At 54.5% G+C, this 24672-nt stretch overlaps 2 protein-coding genes across 9 annotated transcripts in view; one reads left to right on the plus strand and one right to left on the minus strand.

The window, feature by feature from the left end:
• The window catches only part of TVP23A (trans-golgi network vesicle protein 23 homolog A), a 46596-nt gene extending 33088 nt beyond the window's left edge, over positions 1-13508 (plus strand). The window contains exons 4-11 of one of the 6 annotated variants that reach the window (XM_085017609.1): positions 1183-1272; positions 1508-1636; positions 2863-2991; positions 3796-3855; positions 4744-6341; positions 6434-6526; positions 6963-7167; positions 12103-13508. In XM_085017609.1, the coding sequence (XP_084873735.1) occupies positions 1183-1272; positions 1508-1636; positions 2863-2991; positions 3796-3855 (408 nt within the window). In that variant the 3' untranslated portion in view covers positions 4744-6341; positions 6434-6526; positions 6963-7167; positions 12103-13508. Of the gene's footprint in view, positions 1-1182; positions 1273-1507; positions 1637-2862; positions 2992-3795; positions 3856-4743; positions 6527-6962; positions 7168-7387; positions 7624-7879; positions 8255-8445; positions 9016-9093; positions 9228-9414; positions 10476-12102 lie in introns of those variants that run through there. The other 5 variants (XM_085017610.1, XM_085017607.1, XM_085017608.1 and 2 more) reach the window with 5 other exon arrangements.
• On the minus strand, positions 375-23451 carry NUBP1 (NUBP iron-sulfur cluster assembly factor 1, cytosolic). Of its 3 annotated transcripts, XR_014839482.1 has the most exons (12): positions 23396-23437; positions 23207-23311; positions 21514-21647; positions 15067-15135; positions 12728-12760; positions 12080-12170; positions 10428-10582; positions 8856-8966; positions 8533-8635; positions 5797-5880; positions 4525-5126; positions 375-3109 (listed from the first exon to the last, which is right to left on the minus strand). XR_014839482.1 is itself a non-coding variant. In NM_001243382.1 (11 exon segments), coding segments are annotated over 11 exon segments (963 nt in total). In that variant the 5' UTR covers positions 23415-23451; the 3' UTR covers positions 4841-5067.
• Positions 23452-24672: the final 1221 nt, after the last annotated feature.

Consider the following 24672-nt stretch of genomic DNA (forward strand, 5'->3'; position numbering starts at 1 on the left):
GGTCCCCTCGCCTAGGACACCCTGGCTCCCGAAACACGTGGACTGCGTTTCCAGGCAGATGGCTGATGTGGGCTGAGGTTTAAATCGCTGATCTATGCTTAGGAATACGAAGCTTTGCAGAGCTACAGGCATCGACACGGTATAGTATTGATACAGAAACAGACACACGGATCAATGGAACAGAGAGCCCAGAAATAAACCGAGACACCTGCGGTTGATGAATCATTGACAAAGGAGTTAAGACTACAATGGGAAAAAGAGAGGCTCTCAGCAAATGCTGGGAAAGGCCATTTGCAGCAACATGGATGCAACTAGAAACTCTCATCCTAAGTGAAGTCAGTCAGAGAGAGAAAGACAAACACATATCACTTTCATGTGGAATCTAAAATATGACACAAATTTACCAATCTACAAAAAAGAAACAGACTCACAGACAGAGAACAGACCTGTGATTGCCAGGGGGACGGGGGCGGGAGTGGGGTGGACGGGGAGCTTGGGGTTTGTAGATGCAAACTATTGCCTTTAGAATGGATGAGCAGTGAGGTCCTGCTGTGCAGCACAGGGAACTCTATCCTCTCTCGAGAGAGAACGTGATGGAAGTTAATATAAGAAAAAGAATATATATGCGTATGACTGGGTCACTGTGCTGTACAGCAGAAATCGGCACTGCACTGTAAATCAACTATAATTAGTAAAAAAGAAAGATAAATGGGGTAATAGTCCCATTATAACAAAGTCGTTTAAAAAAAATACTGAGCTGATGTCTCATAAAAATAGAGAAAAAAATACATCGTTGAGTTGAATAAGTGACTTCTCGGTGTCCACTGTCATGCTTGAATCATGTACCATATAAGGGTGACAACCCCATAGGGCTTAGGATTTTCTGTAAAATTTACATATGATGTGTGCGTGTGTGTATATAACATATTTAGAATTTCTATATGGTGTATATATGTTGACACACACATACACACGAATACATTGAGGGAGTCTGTCCTTTCTGAGGTAAGTTTAACCAAAAATTAGAAGCCTTCTGATTTCGAGAAAGCACCTCGGCTCAGTTGCCCGCTCCCCCTGCAAGTTCAGCCTGAATTGGTGACTTGTATTTTATTCATCGGTGAAAAGACGAGGCCTCTTTCTTGGCCCACGGCTGCTGAGAGGCGTCTGGTCCCTCTTCCTCAGAATGTGACGGGTCGACTCATGGTGGGCCTTCGCTGGTGGAACCAGATCGATGAAGACGGGAAAAGCCACTGGATTTTTGAAGCCAGGAAGGTATTCCACTGACAGGTGTCAAGCTGGAGGTGGGAGAACAGCCGGGGGAAGCTTCTGTGGGTTTCCTTTGAGCTTTGTGTGGTCTGACCCCGCCGTGCCCACAAAGCCCACTGCCGCTGGCACCCCACTCCAAGTCACATGTGGCCCAAGTGCGCGTGACATGACGGAAAATCGGAGCGCGTTCGGTGGCGGCCATTTCCGCAGGTTTTGAAACCTGGTCACTTTCCTGCGACAGGTGTCTCCGCATCACGTGGCGGCCACGGAGGCGGAAGCGAGGGTCTTCTGGCTTGGCCTCATCATCTGCCCGATGATTTGGATCGTGTTCTTTTTCAGCTCCCTGTTTTCCTTGAAGCTCAAGTGGCTGGTAAGGCGACCTTCCTCTGGCGTCTGGACAGACCCGCTGCCTGTGGGAGAGGGTTTTGGATAGTGGTTGATTGACGACTGATGGAACGGCCTTATTCAGGTGGAATTCCCACACCAGGCAGTGCACCCAGGCGTGGGTGCAGTTCAGTGGCTTCTAATCTGTTCGCAGGGTTGTGCACCCATCACCGTTTTAGGGTATTTTCATCCCCCCCAAAGGAAACCCTGAGCCCTTTGAGCCGTCACCCCCAGCCACCTGCTGATGTCTCTGTTTCTGTATATTTGGCTATTCTGGACATTTTCTATAAAAGAATCATGTGGTATGTGGGCTTGTGGGACTGAATTCTTCATGTTTTCAGGGATCATCCATGTTGTAGCCATGGCAGTACTGCTTGCCTTTTTGTCTTTTCTAGGGCCACTTCCCGCGGCATATGGAGGTTCCCAGGCTAGGGGTCTAATCGGGGCTGTAGCTGCCAGCCTACGCCAGAGCCACAGCAACACTGGATCCGAGCTGCGTCTGCAACCTACACCACAGCTCACGGCAATGCCTGATCCTTAACCCACTGAGCCAGGCCAGGCATCAAACCCACAACCTCATGGTTCCTAGTCGGATTCGTTAACCACTGCGCTATGACGGGAACTCCAGTGCTGCTTTCCTTTTTAATGGCTGAGTAATAATCCATTGTGCGGATAGGCCACGTTTTGTTCATCCATTTATCCATGGACGGGACAATCCCATGGTTGTTTCCAGCTTTTGGCTCTGAACAATGCCACCGAGAGAGGGGTCTTTAGAAAAATTGGATGACTTCCTGCCGTGGATCGGGAACCCTCTTTCGGTGGGAACAATCTAGTCTTAGGGATCTGGAGTTTTCTTTCCAAGCTACCACGTTTCACTGCCACAATCTGGTTCATTCAATGAGGAAATGAAATATCCACAGGCAGTAGAATTAAACTCGTGGGCTCTGGAGTCGGGATCCAGGCTCAGCCTCACGGCAGCTCTGGGACCTCAGGCAACTTGGGCTTTCTCTGGCTTCCACGTCCTCCCGGTAAAACGGGACTGTTAGGGCACCAGCCTCTCGGGTTCCTGTTGATGAGGGGTGTCCATGCGTATTTGTAAGCGCTCCGTCAAGGTTGGCTGTTGCCCCCAGGCGTGGGCCCGACACGCAGACTTGGTGTGGGGGGAGCACTTCAGGATGTGCTTTAGAAAAACCGCCTTTGCTTTGTGTGCAGGCCCTCGTGATAGCCGGGATCTCTCTCCAGGCTGCCAACCTGTATGGCTACGTCCTGTGTAAGATGGGAGGCGAGAGTGACATCAGCAAAATCACAGCCAGTTTTCTGTCTCAGACGGTGTTCCAGACGGTGAGTGACCGAAGGTGGACTCCGGGTCTCCAGGAGGCCTGCGGGCAGCTGCCGTTGTTGATGTCTCCCCTGTCAGCCAGGCTGCTGTCGTTAGGGGGTGTGGGGTGTGTATCTGTGTCTAAAATACATACAACAAAAAACTGTATCATCCTAACAATTTTTAAGTGTGTAATTCAGTATAGCCACTTTTTCATGTTACCAGAACTGTTTCGTCTTCCCAAACCGAGACTCTGTACCTGAGTACCCCATGCTCTACCTGCTCCAAGCTCCTGGCACCCACCCTCTACTTTCTGTGCCCATGAATCGGGCCATTCAAGGGACCTCCCACAAGTGGAATTGTACAGTACTTAGCCTTTTGTGACTGCCGTTGTTTTTAAGTGATTTTTTTTTTTTTTTTTTAGCTAGAATGTTAAGATCCATAAAAAAAAATTTAAAGCCCAGCCGTAGTTCTAGAAGTGAGAAATAGATCTTTTATTTTTTATCTTTTTGGCCACACCCACGGCATGTGCAAGTTCCCGGGCCAGGGATCAATGGGCAGCCCAAGCCACAGCTGTGGCAGTGCTGGATCCTTAACCCCCTGCACCACAGGGGACTTTCTGAGAAACTGATCTTTTCAGTTTGACCAAACGCATCTGGAAATGGCTTGAATCATCTTAAATGTGAACAGAGCAGCTTTATGCCAAGACCCTGAGCGACCAGTCCTACAGGCTCTCAGTTGACTGTGGGTCTGCTCTGGGCTTGAACGGGCAGTGTCAAGCCATGCTCATGTGAGACAGAAAGCCGGGCTCCCTCTTTCCCTCGCAGGCCTGTCCAAGCGACTTTCAGAAGCCTGGACTCGAGGGGCTGGAGATTCACAAGCATTAGGTAAGCGGGGGAGGTCGGGGTGGTGACCGGGCTGGGGGCTCGGGGAAGCAAGGCCTCCCTGGGCTCAGCTGCCTGTGGTCTGGGCAGGCTTGTCCAGGGCCTCCCCGGGCGATGGTGTGGCGTCGTGGCCCTTCAGAGGGGACCGCCCCACCAGGCGTGGAACAGGTGCAGATTCCACCCTGTGCAGGGGTGGGGTGGGGGGTGATGGGAATGGGAGGGGGCTGGCCAGAGGAAGATGGGAAGTGGGATTTACTCTTCCCTCAGCTGCTCAGGGTCCTGTGTCTTTCAGACAGAGTGAGCACCTCAGGGCGATGAGCATCATCCTAGAGTTTGCATCTTCTTTTTTACGTAATTTTTTTGTTTTTTTTCTTTTTAGGGCTGCACCCTTGGCAGATGGAGGTTCCCAGGCTAGGGGCCGAATCAGAGCTGTAGCCGCCGGCCTATGCCATAGCCACAGCAAGGCCAGATCCCAGCCGCATCTGCGACCTACACCCCCGGATCCTTAACCCGCTGAGCAAGGCCAGGGATCGAACCCATGTCCTGATGGATGCTAGTCGGGTTCATTAACCATTAAGCCACAGAGGGAACTCCTTTTTATGTAATTTTTAAAACCCTGTAAATTGTCTTGTTTGATGCTGGAAACTAGTGGGTATAGGGGACATGGATTACCATACAGGGTGTTGACCCCAGGTCTGATGCTGTGGGTGACGAGGGCTTTTCCGAGGGTGACTATGCCTGGTCGCGCTTCATGCACTGGCCTCGGGGGTGGGGGGGCTCTGTCGTCACTTTAATGCCTCCTCTCTCTGAGCACGGGCTCCCTGACAGCGTGACTGTGTGTCGGCAGTGAGGCCACACATTCATCTCTTTATCTCTGTGGTTCTTTTTTAGGCTTATTTTCCGAGACAGCAGGGGCTCGAGGGGGAGGTTCTGCGGTCGAGCTGCCGACAGAGACGAGCGCCAGGACCCGCAGGCAGGAGGTCTTCCCGTGGAGCAGGCCTCGGGGCCGAGGCTTGAGAGGTTTTTATTTTCTAAATGGCACGTCTGTAAACACGGCTCTGTACAGCTTGTGCTCAGGGAACGACGAGTAAAGTCTCTGCAAGGCTCTCCACGCCATGCCCGGGGCTGGGCCCTTCCTGCCTGTGCCGCCCCACCTTCTCCCCAGGCTGCTCGGGGGATGGATGCGCTGCCTGTGCCCCGGACACCCTTCCTCCTTCAGGAGGCGACGTGGTTCGCTCCTTCAGGCGGAGGCAGATCGCAGAACTCCCGGATTCCTGGAAGACAAGACAGACGGAGGCACAGAAGCGCGGGCACTTGGCAGCCCCTCCAGGGGTCCCTGGGGCCTGGCCTGTGCTGGCGGGGGTGCGTCCAGATGGGGTGGAGTCCCCAGGCGGCTTCATGCCCCCTAGAGCTCCCTTTCGGCTGATGCCCTGAATCTTTGCACGTGAGCCGAATACCCGTGGTGTCTGAGCAGAGCTGGAAGCCTCACGGTGCAGATCAGGAATGGTGTTATCGCCCCCTGACCCCAGGTCACGGGCTCAGAACTCAGCCGCCAGCCAGGAGTCTAAAGCTTTTCTTCTGACACCTCTGCCTTAAACTTGAGGCCTCTGACCTGCTGCTGGCTGAACGGGGCCTGCACATGGGTTTGGTTCAGCTCACTGTGCTTTTTTTTCCCCCACTCTCCTTTCCTGCACCACAAACTTCACCCTGTGGCTTTAAACCACGGTAGCTCACGGCGCTGATGTACCGGGAGATTTTTCAAGACGCCTGTTCTCCTGGGCTGAGGGCTCACCCCAGACGCTGCTACCCCCGTTGCCCCCCGCCCCTGCCCGAGGCTGCGTGCCCGTGGCCACTTATGATCCCCAGTGGGATTTGCCCACACCCAGCCCACTCTGCTCATCTGTGTCACTTTCTAGCCCCAGGGCCATGTGGGGTCCCACTTACTCTGGATTATACTTCTATAGGCCAGGGTGGCTGGTGAATCCGGAGCTTCGACCAAAAAAGACTGTCCTTTGTCACAACTCTTAGCTTAAAGAAAGAAGTGAAAGAAAATTAAATCCATGAAGAAACCAGTGGTGACATGAACTCGGGGCTCCTTCTGGGCCCGGGACACGGATGCTCCTTCCTGAGCCCACCTCACTCGTAACGGCGGAGGAAGCTGAGACAGGAAGTTGGGGGCTTGAGGACCGCACCTGCTTCCCCCCCGCCCAGAGGGGACCCTGACCCGAGCCTGGCTGTGTGGTTAGTGTGTGTGCCTACGAGTCATCTGGGTGGCGTGTGGCAAATGCAGGTTCCAGGGCCCCGTACAGAACGGATGCAGTGGCTGCGTGGGCCTAGGAACCTGCATGTACAGATCAAGGCATCCTCTGGCGAGACCAGGAATGCACGTGGGGAAGGCATGGAGGACAAAAGGTTATACGGGAAGGCTGCGTTCAAAGGGGGCTGCCAGTGCTGCAGGTAGAACTACTGCACGGACGCAAATGCAGCAGGTACACAAACCACGTATTTAAGAAATAACGCTGGGTGTGCATGACACACATGCTGCGCCACCGCTCTCTCCGTGTGTGATTTTATCTGGAAGGGCACCCCACGCGGACAGCCGTCGTCTGCTAGCCGGTCCCTGGACTGTCCACTCCGGCGCCTCCCGTGGACGTACAGGTTGTCTCGTGTCCAGGTGAGCACAAGGCGGGGGCCTCAGGCAGGCGGTGTGCCCCCTCCTGTCTGACCCTGGGTCGACCCCCGTGCACACTGAGCCCTGCTGGAGAAGCGGGAGCAGCGCTTCCACGACCCCCAGCTACTCCCTAGTGCACTGCCCAGTGGGCAGGGACAGCCAAGAGGGGAGGGCAGAGTGGGGCCCCACGTGGCCCAGGGCTAGGAAGTCACAGGTCCCACAGCAGACATGTGGGGCCACTTTCTTCTGATCTTTGCCCCATGTCCTCTCACTGCTGGTCCTCCCCTTACAAAGGTGCTGGTCACCCCCACACACACCCCCCTTTCCTGCCTCTCTGCAAGTAGCGCCTGGGGCACGGCCTTCTGCCGGGCCTTTGCTTGTACCTTTCATTCCACCCGGCAGCCCCGCGGTCATCTCCGTCACTGTCCCCACCTGACAGATGGAGGCCTCCAGGCTCAGAGCTGGCAGCGGAGCAGCGCTGGTGGAGGGCTGGGCGGCGGCCCCAGGGGCCTGTGGGGCCAGGGAGGCCAAGGACCTTGGTGCTAGAGACTGGCAGCTCCTCTGCCCACATGTCCCCAGAGGGACCCTCCCCTCTGTTCCCAGGAACATGGCTGTTCCCTCCTGGACAAAAGCAGCTGCGGAAGGTGGGTGACCTCCTCAGCCCCGTACGACTTTCTGTAGCGCCTACAGGTGCTCGGCGGCGGTCCCTCCTCTCGCTCCCTGTGCTTTCCACTAGAGGGGAGGTCTGGGGACGTGGGTGTCCTCTCGTGAGGCCTCGCCCGCTCGACAGCACTCAGTCTCAGCTCGGAACGGAGCCCCGAAGCTGCCACTGGCAGCCTGGGCTCCGCCGTTCTGTCCCGTCAGGTGCTCTGAGGCCTGAGGGAGATGGCGGTGGCCGTGCCCGGCTGCCACTGCCCACCCTGTCACCCACACATCACGCGCCTCCGCGAGGAGCACCTGCTCCCACGAGCACGAGGGACGCTGCACCACGGCAGTCAATGCAACCACAGCTCGCGGCGTTCGGAAAGGCGGAAGAAGCGGCTGGAGGGTTCTAGTCCGCGGGGCAACCCCAGCCAGGAGGGTTCTGGACGAGGCAACAGGCGAGGCGGGGTCTCAGGAAATGCCTCCCTGGATGGTCGGGGTGATTCCCAGGCCACCTTAAGGCAGGCACCCCCTCGCCACAGCCTGCAGAGCCTCCACAGTGCCCAGGAGGGAGCCCGCCTTCCCCGCGACGGCACCTCCTGTGTGCGTGCTTTCGGGTGCTGTCCCCATGTCCCCGCTGCCTCACGCTGGGCGGCATGGACATGAGACATCAAACCCTGTCACTTGCCCTGTGTCCCTTCTTCTCCACTCCAGCGCCCCGACCCTGACCTAACTGACCCTCTCCCCGCTGCCGCCGCATTCAGCCTCAGCCCCGGTGCCCACAGTGGCCACGCGCCAAGCCCCTCAGGACTGAGGACTGGGGACAGGCCCCACCTGGGCTCTGTGCTCCTGTCTGTCTCTGTCGACCCCCCTCAGGCATGTCTGACTTCAGGTTCAAACAAAAGTCTGGCAGTGGGGGTGTCGCTAAAAGAGTGGGGGGCCCTCATCACCCTGCCTTCGTCCCCTGTGTGCTCACAGAGCAGCACCTCGAGGGACTGGGGACTCGGAGCACAGAGCAGAACAGCGGGCCCTGAAGGGGTGCTCACGAGAGCAGCAGGCGCGAGCAGGGCTGGGCTGGGCTTCCTGTAGACAGGCCACGGGCGGTGGGGAGCAGGGCACCTCCTTCGGGGTTTTCAAGGCTGATCCTGGCCTTGACTTTCATGTCAGAACCTAGTCCTGTGAGGACGGCGCCCCTCTCATGCTCGCCCCGCTCCTTGGGGGACCCCTGAGGGCCCTCCCTGTGCCTGGCGCCCCCAACCATCTCTTCTCCGCCCTTCCAGGCCTGCCTCCTCCCGGGGGCCCCTGTTCCTCTGCTCCTCTCAGCGGAGGAGGTGGGGAGCCCCTTGCGGCGGCGGCGCTGCACCCACCTATGCGCGGATCCAGAGGCACCTTGCCGAGGAGCGGGATCTTCAGGTCCTGGCACATGACCTCCGCCCCCCCGGTCGTGGGCGGGAAGATCTGAGACTCTTTCTGGAGGGCAAATTAAAAGGGGGAGGACTCCTGAGGTGGGTGCAGGATCATAGGAAGGAACCCCATTTTAAAGAAACTTTTAAAAATGGCTCTTTTGCGTGTGAAAGTCGGAATTTTCACGAAATCAGCAAAAGAAGATTTTAACTCCGACTCCACGTCCCGAAAGGGGGGGGGGGGCATTCCCGCTGCAGCCTCCATGGGGCTGGCGGGGCAACCTCACCTGGCAGCGGGGGCAGAGGAAGCTGCTCATGTTCTCCACCACCCCGATGATGGGCAGCTTCACCTTGTGGCAGAAGCTGATCTCTTTGCGCACGTCCTGGAGTGACACCTCCTGTGGAGATTCAAGAAGCCCGGCTGCTTTGGAGCCTCAGGAGGACAAGGTCCGAGTGGGGCAGCGCCGGAGACCAGGGCCCCTGTGAGTGTGTCACACGTGCTGACCGCGTGGGGCCCTGTTCTAGGTGCTGTTTGACTTTCCAGAAGCCTCGAAGGATAACCTGCAGCTGCAGAACATCAAAGGGACCTGCATCGACAGGAGAGCGACCCTCGACCCCAGCCCCATGTTCCACATCCGGCCGAGCCCACTGCGGATGAGGTCAGGGAGGGCCTGTGGGCTCCGTGGGCTGCCTGCTTTGTAAATCAAGTTCTGCTGGAACCCGGCGGGGCCCACGCCTCTGCGTGTGTCCTCTGGCCGCTTTTGCCCCCCAGCGGGACAGCTGAGGGGCTGTGACAGAGACCGTGGGAGGCACAAAGCCTGAAACTTTCCCTCTGGCTCTTCCCAGAAAAGCCTGCCAACCTCTGATCTCAGTTATCATGAGCACACTTCGTGGACAAGAAGATAAGGATTACCGGATCTGGACCGCTTCAAATTCACTCCACTTAAGTGTTTCCTGCTCCTCCATGTGCCCCAGATCCCTGCCCATGGCGCAGCAGGGGCGCCGGCAGATCTGAATCCTGCCCCCCCAACACCCAGGCACCTTCTCGTGGCCCTGAGCGTGTCCCCCACCGACCTGGCGTCACACACGTGCACGCCAGGAGGGAGGACCGGCCTGTTTTCCTGCTCTGGTGCCGGGTCCAGGGCTGCGCGTAGAAGGTGCTCTGTCCTCTCCTAAACCAGGCTGGATGGAGCATGAAGGGTGACGCAGATTCAGACGTAGCCTGAGATCCAGCCCCCGGTCTGTGCTTTCTTAGGAGCCGGGGAGCGGGGTGGGGGTGGGAGATTACCGAGAAGTATAACTGAGGAGAACCCCCTAAGATGGAAGGTTCTTGAGACCTGCGAAGAGCACAGCAGTAACAACAAAGCACAGCACAGGCCCGAGCACACCTGCTCACGGCTGCCCTCTCGGCATAGGGCCTCTGACTGCTCCAGGAGGAGCTGTGCACTGTCCAGGAAAGCGCCAGGCCCACAGCAGCTTATGGAGAGGCCCGTCTGGGCCCAGGCTGGTGTCGTGGAAAGCTGGGGGGAGTTCCCAACTTGTTCCAGAGCGAGCGGAGGGAAGCAGTGGGGACGGGGGTACCCAGTGCATGAGCACAGGAAGGTGGCATGAGTCCAGGGAACGGGCTGAGTTATACCAGCACCAAGGTGTCACTGGCTACGTGAAGGGAAATTAAAAGGCGATTCTGAACCACTCTTGTTTAACCTGCAGACAAACCTCCCCCCTCCCCCCTCCCCCCTGTGGAATGCCCCCTGGTCAGCTGACAGTGCCCGGGCGAAGCGCCAGGGTTCTGCAGATGCCAAGCAGGGTGTGCTGCGGAGCCACGGAGACGGCTCCTGGCAGGCGCCGGCCTCGCTCACCTGCGGCGTGGTGATGAGCACCGCCCCATCGATGTGCGCCCCGGCCAGGTACTGCACGGCCGACAGGTGCTCGTCCGACGTCCCGGGCGGGGTGTCCACGATGAGGTAGTCGAGCTCCCCCCAGTCCACGTCTCGGAGGAACTGCTTGATCATGCCTGCGAGGAGACACGCCGCAGGCTGCCTCTCTTTTCTGTCCCTCTGACTCTTTCCAGACGCACGGCTGTGCTCTGGGGGTCCAGCCCGTCTACGCCTAGAGCAGTGGTGCTGGGCAACCATCAGGGTGGGGGTTCTGCTCGCCTCTAGGGCACAGAGGCCGGGGAACCGCTAACACCCTAACACCCTGTGACTGGAGCACCGTCCACCCCGTCCCCAGCCAGCAGTCACCTGGCTGAGAAGGTCAGCAGCTCTGAGGCTGAGGGACCTTGCCCAAAACGGCATTTCCAGTCATCACCTGCAGCCTCTGAGCCCCCTCAACCTGCCACCCATCTCCCCTCACATCCTCCCTCTGACACGCATGAACACAGAACCACAGGAGGAATACTCTCAGGGTCAGGCGGGTTTCCAAGAGAGAAAAACCCGCAAGTGATAGGAAATTATAAAATGTTTATGTATAGGAGTTCCCGTTGTGGCTCAGTGGTAAGGAACCTGACTAGGATCCATGAGGATGTGCGTTCAATCCCTGGCCTCGCTCAGTGGGTCAGGGACCCAGCGTTGCCGTGAGCTGTAGGTCACGGAGGTAGAGGTCACAGGTGCAGGTCACAGATGCGGCTCAGATCCCAAGTGGCTGTGGCTGTGGTGTAGGCTGGCAACTGCAGCTCTGATTTGACCCCTGCCTGGGAACTTCCATGTGCCGCAGGTGGAGCCCTAAAAAGAAAAAAATTTTAAGTATAACTGATCCTCTTTGCTGTAAACATGATGCTAATACAACATCGTAAATCAACTATATCCCAATAAAATTTTAAAAAATTATTTAAGATTTTTTTTTCTTTTTTTTGGCCTCGCCTGTGGAATGTGGAAGTTCCTGGGCCAGGGATCAGACCTACACCACATCAGCGACCTGAGCTGCTACAGTGACAATGGGGGATCCTTACCCCGCTGAGCCACAGGAGAATTCCTAAAATAGGTATTTCTTTGCCTTTTTAGGGCTGAACCCATGGCATATGGAAATTCTCAGAATAGGGGTTGAACTGGAACTGTAGCTACCAGCCTATGCCACAGCCACAGCAATGCCAGATCCGAGTCGAGTATGCAAACTACAACACAGCTCACAGCAATGCCAGATCCTTAACCCACTGAGCAAGGCCAAGGGACTGAACCTGTGTCCTCATGGATACTAGGTGGGTTTGATACCACTGAGCCATGATGGGAACTCTTTTTTTTCTGGCTGTACACACAGTATACAAAAGTTCCTGGGCCAGGGATCAAATTCCAGCCACAGCTGTGACCCACACCATGGCAGCAGCAATACCAGGACCTTAACCTACTGTGCCACAGTGGAAACTCCTGAAATTGCTATTTCTGTTGGCTCTCTTCAACCCGTGAAGAGGCAACCAGTGGCAATAAAAATACTACTCTACAAGGCCATCCTGACAGGACAGGATGCGATTCTGCCCTTGGGCGGACGCAGTAAGAGACAAAGCAAAGCAGCAAACCATTTTTCTTTGGTCCTCTCCAGATGACGGCGTCATCAGGACTGCTGAGCAAGAAACCCACCGACATCACCCCCAAGTTGTCTTCCAAGAACTGCAAAGGATGATGCAAGAAACGTTTTACTTAAAACCACAGGGCAAGGCACTTCCCTGTCTTTTGTCTGAGCTCTGGCTGAAAAAATTACTACTTAATATTCAGTCTTATGAATCTTCAAACCACCCCCCCCCCATTAAAAAAAGAGGCTACCAGGGGGATTGAAAGAGGCACCAGACCACCCTCTGCGGCACTGACAGTGAACCCAGCTGAAGTAAACATCATTTCCTTGACTGTCTGACCAGGGTTGGCAAACTATGGCCTTCCTTCTGGTTTTAGACGTAGCTTTCTGGGAAAACAGCCACGGTCGTTCGCTTGCATGTCGCTACTTTCGAGCTACCATAGCGGCAACTGTGTGGCCCACAAACTGGAAATATTTGCTCTCTGAGCCTTGACAGATGGAGTCTGCTGGTCCCTGGTCATAACCGGATTCCCTGTGACTAGCCAAGTGCCTCCAAAAGTAGTTGCTGACTGACACACAGAGTTGGGTTGAGAAAAATGCGGCCCGCCAGGCCCGTGCCCACCCCAGTGAAGAGCAGGCAGAGGGGAGCACTCACCACTGGAGACCAGCCCGAGCCGCTCTGGTGAACCTGTGTGGAAGAAGCCAGTGCCCGTTAGTGAGAAATGACACACCCTGGTCATGCTTCACACGCAGTTTCCAGTGAGAAGACCGTCTGTTGTCTTCGGCACTACTGCCAAGTCCTTCCTAGGGAATGAGCACTGGGAGGCCCGAGCGGTGGCCGGTGGGTGGTGGGTGCTGGGTGGCAGAATTCACGTGCTTTCTCCCTGCCAGGTCGGATTATTTTGAAGCCCTGCTTAGACATCTAGTCAGGGAACCAAAGTTATCAGAGTCTAAATATAATTTTCGCTATTTTAAAAGTGTGACAGCAATGGGCTGGGGCTGCGCAGGAGCTGCAGCAGAGGGTGGAGCAGCGAGGCGGCCTCTGTACGAGACCAGGGGCGCAGGGGCCACCTTGAGGGAACTGGGACACAGAACCCGCCTCAGTGACTTGACTGCACCACTGCCCCCGGGGGATGAGAAATGGGGCGGGGGTGTCACCCAACAGCTTGGCGCTGCTTCAAGACCCAGCCCTTCCTTCGTCGTGGGTGTTCACGAACTGCCAGGGTTCAAGTCTGCACTGACGCTTTATTGGGAAACTGGAACTTATGCAACAACTTCCAATTACACATCAGTCTTAGACACTATGCTGCAAGCAACACAGGAACCAAAACACAGTCTATTTTCTTGATGAAATATTAACTTTTTAAAAATAGTCTACTGAGATGTAATTCACCCATTTGAATGTACAATTAAATGGCTTCAGGATAGTGACAGAATTGGACATTTTAGGATATTTTTACTTGAAGAAGATACCTTGCACCCCATAAGCATCGCCCCTCATCCCCAGGTTTCCCCCGTCCTAGGGGACCATGGATGTGCCTGTTCCCCACACTCCATAGAAACATTTATCAGATGACACATGGTCCTTCGTCACTGGCTTTAAAGTCATACTTTTAAGGAGAAACCCCCACTCATTCCTGTTAATACTCATTCTCTAAGTCACTGGTCTTGAAAGAGGGTAAACACGAGGGCCCAAAGCACAGGAGAGGACAAGCGTGGAGCTCCTGGTTTTCTCACCGCTTGGCATTTAGTGTTTATAAACGACTCAGAACGGGCACAGTGAGAAGCACCTGCACGTACCAACAGTAGCGGTCCCCGTGCCGAGGGGGCGTGTGCCGCGGAGCTCACTGCCCTTGGCCACGCGGTCACAGCCGTGACCCTGCTGCTCGGTGTCAGCCCTTCCCCAGCAGCTCAGAAGCGGACCTCGAGCCCTGCGCCATCCGAAGCGGTCCCCCAGGGACTGGCCCCCTCTGCCCCTGGCCACTCCCTGCTACCCTGTCACTGTGCCCTGGCCCTGGGGACCCTGTAGGGAGGGTGTGAGGACCGTCCTGCATCAGCAGTCCTGCCCAGGCTGCCCTGCCCCAAGTGCCCTCCTCTGGGCTGTCTGGGCAGGGTGCCCTTGCCGCCCCTCCCTGTGAGCAGCTCCCCCTGCCCCACCCTTCTGTCCCCTCACTCTGCTCAGCGTCCTATTATCTATCGCCTGCCCCTCCCACGACAGCAGAGTCTATATCTGTCTTGCTGGCCTCTGAACCCAGCACGCAGTAAAGAAAGAACCAATCTTTTTTTTTGTTTTTTTTTTGTTTTTCGCTGCCCCGAGGCATATAGAGTTCCCCAGTCAGGGATCAGATCAGAGCCGCAGTTGTGATCTAAGCCACAGCTGCAACAATGCCAATCCTTAACCTATTGCGCTGGACAGGGGTTCAAACCCCCGTCCCAGGGCTCCTAAGACACCGCCGATCCCCTTGCACCACAGCGGGAACACCAGAGAATGAACACATCTTGACAGCCTTGCCCTCTGGCCTTGTGTCAGTGCCCCCCAGAGAGCCCCTCTAGGTCAGCTCCGTGCCACCTAGAAGGGAGACCTGCTGCTCTGCCCCCACCTGTGTCACTAGCCTGCCCTGCCGTCTCACTTGCCCTCCAGTGACCGCAAGGGCCGAGCTATCCCCTTGAGTCCAGGGTGCAGCCCTCTGGCGAGCCCTGGCCTAGCCTCCCCAGGCTGCGCCAGGCTTCCGAGTCTGACTTGTGCATTCGCATGCTGTTTCCCTTCCCCTCTGCGAAGGCCTGGAAACGAACACTTCTCAGACAGTCTGGATGAACTTAAGTGTGATCCTGCCCCCTCCGAACTCACGGCCATGGTTCAGGTAGACAGGGGGACCAGTGAGCATTTACCCAATGGCATCTCATCCAGGTAAAAGCCCTTGGCAGAGGGTCAGCAGCTCCGGGCTACAGCTGCGGGGAAAAAAGCCCCGCCACGTTTTTTCACGAAGCCATTACCTGTTCTCCCTCCAGTCCCATGATCTTGGGGATCGACGGCCCGCAGATGTCAATGTCTAGGAGAGCCACCTGGGGGACGAGAAGAGACAGAGCAGGGGGTGACTGGGCGCAGAGTCCCTGGACGGGGTTCCAAGGAAAGGAGGGCAGGAGAGGATGCAGGAAGCTGGGTCAAACCGGGACCAGATGACCTCATGAGGGAGTCAGGCTGACCTTCCGGGCCCAGGAGACACAGCCTCGACTCCTGATGAGAACTTGGCAAAGGACCTCGACACCCCCCGCCCCCCCAGCTGCCCTGAGTCTGCCCTGTTGCCAGGGGGATCTTATGGGTGTCAGGTCCCTTCAAGATTCAGGTCCAGGCACTGTCTACTTGGCCCTTAACCCTGTGCTGGTGTGTATGTGTGTGTGTGTGCAAAGATCACTATCCCTGCTTCACAGAAGAGGAAACGGAGGTTCAGAGAGGCCCAGAGGCTTGTTCAATGAGCAGGGAGCAGAGCTGGGGCATGAACCAAAGTCTCCAGACTCCAGCACCAGGGCTCTTCCCGCGAGCCTTGGGGCCTGGCGAGGGCCAAAGTGGATCCTCAGCTGGGCTCGGACCAAGCTCCGTTTTCCTTTGATGCTAAAGGTTAACAATGACTTGGCCTCCACTTCCAAAAAAAGAAGCCAAACCTGAGGACAGCTACCCGAGTTCTGTGCTGGTTAACATGGGGCGTGGATGACTCCTTCTACCCCAAACGCCCTGCTCTCCAGGCGGGAAAAATGAAAGGGTCTGGGACAGCCTTCAGCTGTGTTCATCCTGAACGCTCTCCCATCTGAGATCCAAAGTACAGCAGGTCTGGGTAGCTTTTTAACTGCCCTCAATTCGTTTCTGGCTTCCTTCAGGCCTCTCAGAAACCCTGACCTCCCGCGGTCCTCACAGGACCTCACAGCGTGGTCAGGAGGGCGGCTCATCCTTCCGATCCCTGCTGGCCTCGCGCGCCCCCTGCTGGACCCCGGGAAGAGTGCAGCAGAACCAGGCTCATCCTCTAGACCCACGTCCTAGGCCTGGCAGATGCTTTAGGCGGATGCGTGTTGAGGATCCAGCGTCTTACATCAGAGCCCCACGACCTGGGAAATTACACCACCACTGCGACACTAACGAGACCCTTCATCAACACTCTCAGGTCTCTAGCCCCTCAGTCTAGAAAGTCTCTCTCGTGGGGCCACTTTAATCAGTTTCCTTTTGAGGACACCCCCCCTCCTGCCACCTTGGCCACCGACGCCCCATGACCAAGGGGATATCTTGGGCAAAGTGATGCAAGAAACAATCACGTGCTCGCACCCCCGTGGTGGGACCCGAAAAGGCCGCGGCACATTCCTGCTACCCCCACTCTCTCAGTGGCCGTGTGCCATCCCCTTCAGACTCCCTGCTGATCCTGCCGCTGCCCCGTCCGACGCATTCCCTTTCTGCTCCAGGGAAGCCAGAGAACCTTAGAGACCCCTAGCTGGGAGACACGTGCCTGCATTAATCCTCACAGACTCTCTGTGGAAGGTGCCAGAAGCCTGATGAGAAGAGGAAGCCCAGCCACACCTCTTCCCAGCCAGAAAATGGTTGAACAGGTGTGGCAGGGCTGTCAGGATCCACGTTTCCCTACCCAGCGCCCCATGCTTCCCCTTGAGAGGTCACTGGAAGCGGCCTCTCATCTTAATTCTAGGCGCTCCGAGGCGTGTCACTTGGCACAGGAGCCCTCTCCTGCCAGCTCTGTCTGAGCTGCTCATCTATGAAGCCAGTGTTTCAGGAGGTCATTAGGCCCCTTCCAGCGCTCAAGTCTACAAGCCCTGAAGCCCCCAGTGTGACTCTTTCAGTGACGGTGAGCCTTTCAGATCACAGGCGGGAGGGTCAGCTGTAACTTTCGGGAGCTGCTCTTGCAGCGGAAAGAAGGCACGGGATGCTGGGTCATCTCCAGGCTCAGGTCAACACCACGCAGGCTCCTCTTTTCACCCCAACCTGCACACTCCCCGGCCTGCCTGCGAGCAGTCAGGGGCTACCCTGTGACTCGAGGCCCCTTATGAACTGTCAGACACCCGCCGGCCTGAGCGCTGCCATGGAACAGCCTTGCTGGGAGTGGGTAATGAACCGTCACCAGGTGGCAGGAGAAAAGGACGGGTGGTCGGTACCATCCCACTGAATGTAGGGTGCGCGCGCATGCCACTTGGCTTTAATTAGCAAGACCCTCCGTGTGAGCTCTGTGCCTACCCCGGGTGCCCCCGGCAGACAGTGATAGTTTCTGTCCTGAGCAGGTATTCGGGGAAGATACACTTTCGTGCATGCTGACGTTTCTGTTAAACACCAGCGCCCAAAGACACCCAGCTCCTCTAGCCTGTCTCCAGCAGGCCGTGTGCCCCCCTCAGTGTGCTGCAGTCAGGACGTGCGCACAGTAGGGCTTCAGGACATAATTACACGGAAGCACATGGGTCTGTGTAAACAGCTTCAGATTCCAAGCGGCTCCTTGCAGCCGACCCAGTTAAAGAGCATCTCCAGCTGTTTAAGAAGATGCCTGACAGCTTCTAAAAGCAAAGATTATTCTGGGTACCATGGATCATTTCAGAAAACACATTTCTTGGCCAGCCACTTGGCCAATACAAAGCTGAGCCTCAGAGACCAAGAGATTGCTAACAGAAGGATGGATCGGCAAGTGGTATCTTGAACCTGCTCAGCCCTGCAGACTGGGTGGGCTACAGACTCATTATTTCCAAAGCAGAGGTCATTCCCTTTCTTACAGTGGCAGGGGCAACAGGAAGCCTGAAAGGGCCAGGTCACAGCCCCTGGGACATATGGTTAGCAGGACCTTGCAGTGGCATACGGTAGTAACAACGGGGGCTGTTGGGAACATTTTGGGGGCGCTTCCTGTGCATCAGGCACTGTTAAGCATTTTACACTTACACACATCATCTTGCTCAGCCCTGAGTCCCATTTTACAGATGAGAGAACTGAGGCAGAGGCGGATAACCACCCAAGGTCACAGCAGTGGCATGGGAGGAGTCGGCACGTGATCGTGGGCAGACTCCACAGCAGGTGTTCCTGGCCACCATGCTAAGCTGCGCCCACCTCCTGCCCTGCATGCTCAGCTGGAGTCCTGACCCTCCCTATTCTGAGTCGGAGGCCTGGCTGCTCCACCTTCCCAGCTTTGTCCTGTTTCCTGGCATCCGTTCTGGCACCACCCTAGCTGTGTCCTTGAAGCCTCTCATGGAGACCAGAGCATCACCTCCTGCGGGCTTACGTGCCCTCTGGCGCCATGCAATCGCACATTCAGCTCAAGTCATACCCCGTTCCCGCTGGACTGCCTTCCCGGGGCGATCAAAGCCTCCTGGTCGGGCTCCTTCGCCTGAGTGGCGGCCCCACACTGCCCACCTGTCTGCCCGGGCAGTGCCGGCTCTGCACCTCTGTCTCCTCCTGCCACAGTCCCTCTGCCCCACTAGAGTCCAGAGGCCGCCTCCTCCAAGGAGCCTGTCCAGCTGTCCCCTGCCAGTCACCTTTCTCCTGTCCTGAATCCTGAGGGCACACCTTGGGTAACAGATACCGGACTCCAGAGTGACCCACGTCCGTGGCAGAGGCCAACTAGAGTGGCTCCACATGTCACAAAAGGATCAGAAAAGAAACGAGCGCACAGAGGAATTCAGGAACCCAAGGGAGTGAGAGCAACACCACACTTTCCAGATCACCCAGTCCGGCCTCTTCTCCGTCCCAGGAAGACCACGCTGCCCCACCTCCCGCTCCTCCTCCAAAGTCCTTCCCCAGCCAGCACTAGTGCTTTGGGTGCCACAAACCAAACCAGGGGCCAACATACTACAACCCAGGGGCCAAACCAAGCCTGCTGCCTGTTTTTGTACAGCCCACAGCTAAGAATGGTTATTAGGTTTTTAGAGTGTTGGAAAAAAAAGAGTACTTTTATTTCAAGACATGACAATTATATGGAATTCAAATTGTATGAAATTCAAAGTTTTACTATAACATAGCCACACTGATTTGTTTATAGGTTATCTGTGGCTGCTTTCATGTTCAAGGACAGAACTGAATAGTTGCTACAGAAACTATATAACCTAAAAAAAAAAAAAAAAGTGCTGTATAACCTACAAAGCCTAAAATATTTACCACCTGGTTTTTATTCTTTTTTTTTTTTTTTCCCCCACACTTGCAGCACGCCTAAGTTCCCAGGCTAGGCTTTCACCTGCACCACAGCTGTACCCGGAACCACAGCAGTGACAACATCAGATCCTTAACCTGCTGAGCCACAAGGGAACTCCACCCTCTGGCTCTTTACATAAAGTTTGCTGACCCCTGAAGCAAACTCTACTTTCTTAAATTTTTTCTTTTCTTTTTTTTTTGGCAGCACCTGCAGTATATGGCAGTTCCTGGGCCTGGGACTGAACTTGAGCCATAGCACTGACAATGCCGAATCCTTAACTGCTAGGCCACCAGGGAACTCCTTAACCCAATGATTTAAAAAACGTACTCCTGGAGTCCTTGGTGAGATATCTCAGGAGCCACTTCGTATCTGTGTGTGTGTGTGTGTGTGTGTGTGTGTGTGTCAAGGGCAGGCAGGAATGGTAGGCTTGATTCCCTTGCCCACTGTAGCTGGCTTTACTTGGTTTTTGTGGAAGAATCAGTCTTTATGTTACTGAGAACTCTGGATGCTATTTCACACTGGAATAAGATGGCTTCTCTCACTCAAAAAGAAAGCACTGACATTTATCCAGCTTTTAGAGTTAAAAAAATATAACTGGCACCATGTGGCAGTTTTGAAATTTCAATATCAAATTAAACATACCTCTAATGTCCCTTCTAGTAGCATCTTAAACAAACAGGAGTTCCCATCGTGGCGCAATGGAAACGAATCTGACTAGGAACCATGAAGTGGCGGCTTCGATCCCTGGCCTTGCTCAGTGGGTTAAAGATCTGGTGTTGTGGTGAGCTGTGCTGTAGGTCGCAGATGCGGCTTGGATCCCGCATGGCTGTGGCTCTGGCGTAGGCGGGCAGCTACAGTGCCAATTAGACCCCTTGCCTGGGAACCTCCATGTGCCACAGGAGCAGCCCTAGAAAAGGTAAAAAGACCATAAATAAATAAATAAATGGGAGTTCTCGTTGTGGCGCAGTGGAAACGAATCCGACTAGGAACCATGAGGTTGTGCATCTGAACCCTGGCTCCGCTCAGTGGGCTAAGGATCTGGTGTTCCCGTGAGCTGCGGTGTAGCTTGCACACGAGGCTCGGATCCAGCGTTGCTGTGGCTGTGGTGTAGGGCAACAGCTACAGCTCCGATTCGACTCCTAGCCTGGGAACCTCCATATGTGGCAAGTGTGGCCCTAAAAAGACTAAATAAATAAATAAATAAATGTATGAAAGCAGCACACGCCAAGACCATGAAAAGCACTGGAATGGTTGGGAATGGCTTTCAATGTGAACAAAATGGAATTGTTTCTACCTGACACAGAACTTGTCTACAGGCCCGAATGGGGCTCTGATGGAAAAAAAAAAAAAATACATTGGTTTGGCAATTCATGTAGCGTGTGTGGCTGGCCCCCTCCCCAGGCCACAGCGGCAACGAATGTCCTTGAGAAGTCCCTCATTTCAGGGCTCAGCATGTTGGGCTGTGAGTTTTAAGAGACATCCATGCCTCTCTAGCAATTCTGGTATGTGGTATTTTAACTGAACTGTGAGCAAAACTTCATTTTGGCAAAAATCAAAAAGGTGGAATGTGTTTTAAAAAGAAAAATAAAAAACTGCAGTATTCACGGTTTTATTAAGTTTCAAATGGTCATCAAAGTGAATCTTCGGATCAGGTTTTAAGATCTGTGCAAAACCGTCTTAAGTCCCAATGGCTCACCTGCATTTAAAAACAGGTTGGTACCTTTTTCTTCCTCTCCCACCACACTCTTTACTAAGGCTGCAATCCCGAAGGCAGCCTTGGCAAATGTGTTATCTTGCTCCTCTGTGTACGTGGTGTGCGTGAATGGCCTAGTTCAGGGGTCAGCAAGTGTTCCCTTCAAGGGTCAAGTGCAAGGTAGTTTAGGCTTTGTGGGCAAAATCGAGGATAACACATAGGTGTTAACATAACACTATAAAACCAACCATTTATAAATGAAACAACCGTTCACAGCTCACAGACCATAAAAAGACAGGAAATGGGCTGGATTTGGCCACGAGCTATAGTTTGCAGACCCTTGGCCTAAAAAAAGACCAACGGGGGTTAATAGAAAAAGGTCTGAACTTAAATCGTCTGCAGGCCAAGAGAAACGGACACTTGCCACCCACGACCATGGCTGCAGACCTTGATGAAATCCTTCATTCTGCTGCTTGACTGCTACACTTCCTCCTTCTCTCCCCAGAGGTCTCTTCAACGGACTCTCACTCCCTGCGAGCCATGCTGAGCCCTCAGACAGGAGCTGCTCCCAGCCTTCCCGGAGGGGCCTACCTGCGTGTTCTCATCCTCCGCTAGGCCGTGGGCCAGGTGGGCGCTGAAGGTGCTTTTCCCCACGCCGCCTTTCCCAGACAGCACCAAGATCTTGTGTTTCACGGTCTTCATTTTCTCTTTGATTTCCTCTATGGCTGCAAAGAAAGCAATTCAGAGGGCCAAGCCCCCCACTCAGTCTCCACTCTTCCAATGGGCTGGAAGGAGCTAAGTTCTCGGGCTATTTCAAGGGATTGGGCGTGAAACAGCACCTCTCCAATGGCAGTAACAGTGCTACCAAAAAAATGCTACTGGCCCCTCTCATATTTCCTTACTTATTGCTCCAAGGCAGAGCTATAGATACAGCAGTGATTCCCAACCTGGGGCAGACCCCACCAGGGTACGTCTCTTCGTTGTCACAGAAAGGATGTGCTGCTGGCGTGTAGTGACTAGAGGCCACGGATGCTGCTCAGTGTCCTGCGGTGTTCAGGGCAGATGCCCCATAGCAAAGATTTACCCAGCCCTGAACGCCAGTAGTGCCAAGACTGAGAAATTGACAAATTGCAGGCACTTAATCAGTACCTGTCACAGATGACTATCATTTACTATGCTTTCACTATCTCATCCCATTTCAAATCCTAAACACAATGCTTGATTTTTTCTTTCTTTTTTTTTTTTTGTCCTTTTTAGGGCCCCACCCGTGACATATGCAAGTTCCCAGGCTAGGGGTCGAATTGGAGATGCAGCTGCCAGCCTGCACCACAGCCACATCAACTCGGGATCCAAGCCATGTCTGCGACAGACACCTCAGCTCATGGCAACGCCAGGTCCGCAACCAACTGAGCAAGGTCAGGGAACAAACCAGCGTCCTCATGGATACTAGTCGGATTTGTTTCCGATGAGCCATGACAGAAACTCCTATTTTTTTCTCCATTTTTGATGAGGGAATGGAGGCTCAAAAAGGTTAAGACTGTTGCACAGTCACACTATGTGCAGTGGTCCCAAGAATCAAACCCGCGTCTCTCTTTGAATTCCTTCAAAATTCTTCCCCTAGCCTGCTTTTTAAGATCTCAGTAGGCTCTCACTCTTCAGTTTCTCTTTCGCAGTATTTACTACTGTGCTGATGTGGTTACTGTGGGTCTCCCCTATTAAACACACTTTCCCTAGTGATCTCATCTACCTCTTTCACAACTGATTCCCCAGCATGGAGCACCGCGCCTTCAAGTGATTGACACGTACTTTTGTTGAATTAATGGAAGAATCGCTCCTCAAAAGAAGGAAAAGTTTGTCCAAAGAGAGCAGCTGGTGAAGCTAAGATTTAAGCCCTAACTACCCAACTTCAATCACTCCCGGTTCCTTGGGGTGACCGCCTCCTCCCGACCACTTCTAGTTACTGTCACTCAAACCTCTGGCCCCACCCACCCCTCACCGGCAGCCCTGCTAAAACCCCTCTGGATTCCACCCAGACAAGGTATCAGAAGCCATCCGCCCAATGTTCCCCGCCTTTAAAGTGCCCCGCCCCTCTGGGTCTCGCTCCTGTCACTCATTCCTAAAGCCCCGCCCCTTACTCTGAAGACGCTTCCTCGTTTCGCCTCCCTGGGCCCTGCCCCTGTCACTCAACCTTCAGGTCCCCAACCCATAACCACCCCCACCCACACGCCCCGCCTCTTCCGGGACAGCGATGTCCCCTTCCTGTTCAAGTCGCGCCCTTGCTTACCCGGGTCCGGCGCGGCACCAGCTCCAGAAGCGCATAGCCGCTGGTTCGGACACCCCTGACATGAAGCCCCTCGACCCGCCTGGGCACTGCCGGTCCCGGGACAGTCTGCACGGAGAAAAGATCACCATTCAAGTGGCTCCTGTCTTGTCAGTCCCGCCACTCCCCCAACCCCCGCTTCCGCGCGCTCACCGTGCGGTACCTCCTCCATTCTGCTGCTTTGGACGCCTCTGCGGTCACCGGAAACTGCCGTTGCGTATTTCCGCCTCGAGGCGCCCAATCTGATCCTCCAGCTGCGCGAAATAAATCTCAGCGAGAGGGCGTGTGTACCGCAAATCCTGTGGTCGGGAGCTTGAGGCGTTTCTGTTCCTTTTAAAATTGAGCTGCAGAGATCTATCCCAAGCACTTTAGTAGGTATCTCCTAGGAACAAAGGCGTTATCCTACATGACATCGGTGCCATTTTCATACCCGAGAGATTTGACATTGTTGCAAAATTGTTGGCACACTATTCATTTACTCGGCTGTTCCAAATAGGGCTCCACCCCCAAGTCGCACTTTATCTTTTGTTCGCTCCAATTTCTTTTGAAGAGCCCGCCGCCTCCGCCTCCTCCCACTCCCCACTCCCCCATTAGATTCAGGTTAAAGTTTTTAGCAGAATGTTCTTACCTTTGTATCACAGCAGAAGCACATAATGCCAATCAGTGGACGTCGTTATTGGTGATGTGAGGGCTTGATCACTTGATCAAGATGGTGTGTGTCCTCTTTCTCCAGGGAATGGTACCGTTTTCCATTTGTAATTAATAGAGACTCTCTGGGGGTGATCCATTAAGATCATGTGAATATCCTGTTCTCAATCAACCTTTCACTCAATGGTTTTAGCATCATTCTTACCTGGATGGGTTACATAGGTGTTTGCAAAATTGTGCTTTTTCTCAGTTCTGTCATTATCTATTATCTGAGTTAATTAACTGCCATTCCTCGGTAAATAAGAGATTCCTCCCCGCCCTTTTTGAGACTCACGGACCTTTAAAATATTCTATATTTAATACATTATTCTCTCTGGTCAATTTCTTACTCCCCTCCGTCAGTTTAGCCCGTGAAGCCTAGTCAAGCCAGGTCCTGTGTTACGGACACTAATCCAACATCTTTGTGCTTGTTCTTTCCAACACAGTAAGACTGTGCAGGTTCCCCTTCTATTTGCTCCAGCTATTGCTCCAAGGACCCCCTCGTTGCTTTTCCTGGAGAATGGTGTTTATTTTTTGTCTTGTTAGGGCTGCACACCCAGCACATGGAGGTTCCCGGGCTGCAGGTCGAATTGGAGCTGAAGCTGAGGGCACCAGAGCCATAGCAATGCCAGATCTGAGCCGTGTCTGTGACCTACACCACAGCTCACGGCAACACCGGATCCAAGAATGGTGTTTAGAAATCAAAATGTGGATACTCAGTGTGCTCATTACTACTGGTGTGT

This window comes from Sus scrofa, chromosome 3 (assembly GCF_054392235.1).
Source record: "Sus scrofa isolate SSC_HxYL_T2T_F1_AM1 chromosome 3, Sscrofa_HxYL_maternal_Yorkshire_Landrace_v2.0, whole genome shotgun sequence".
In the NCBI taxonomy this organism is placed as follows: domain Eukaryota; kingdom Metazoa; phylum Chordata; class Mammalia; order Artiodactyla; family Suidae; genus Sus; species Sus scrofa.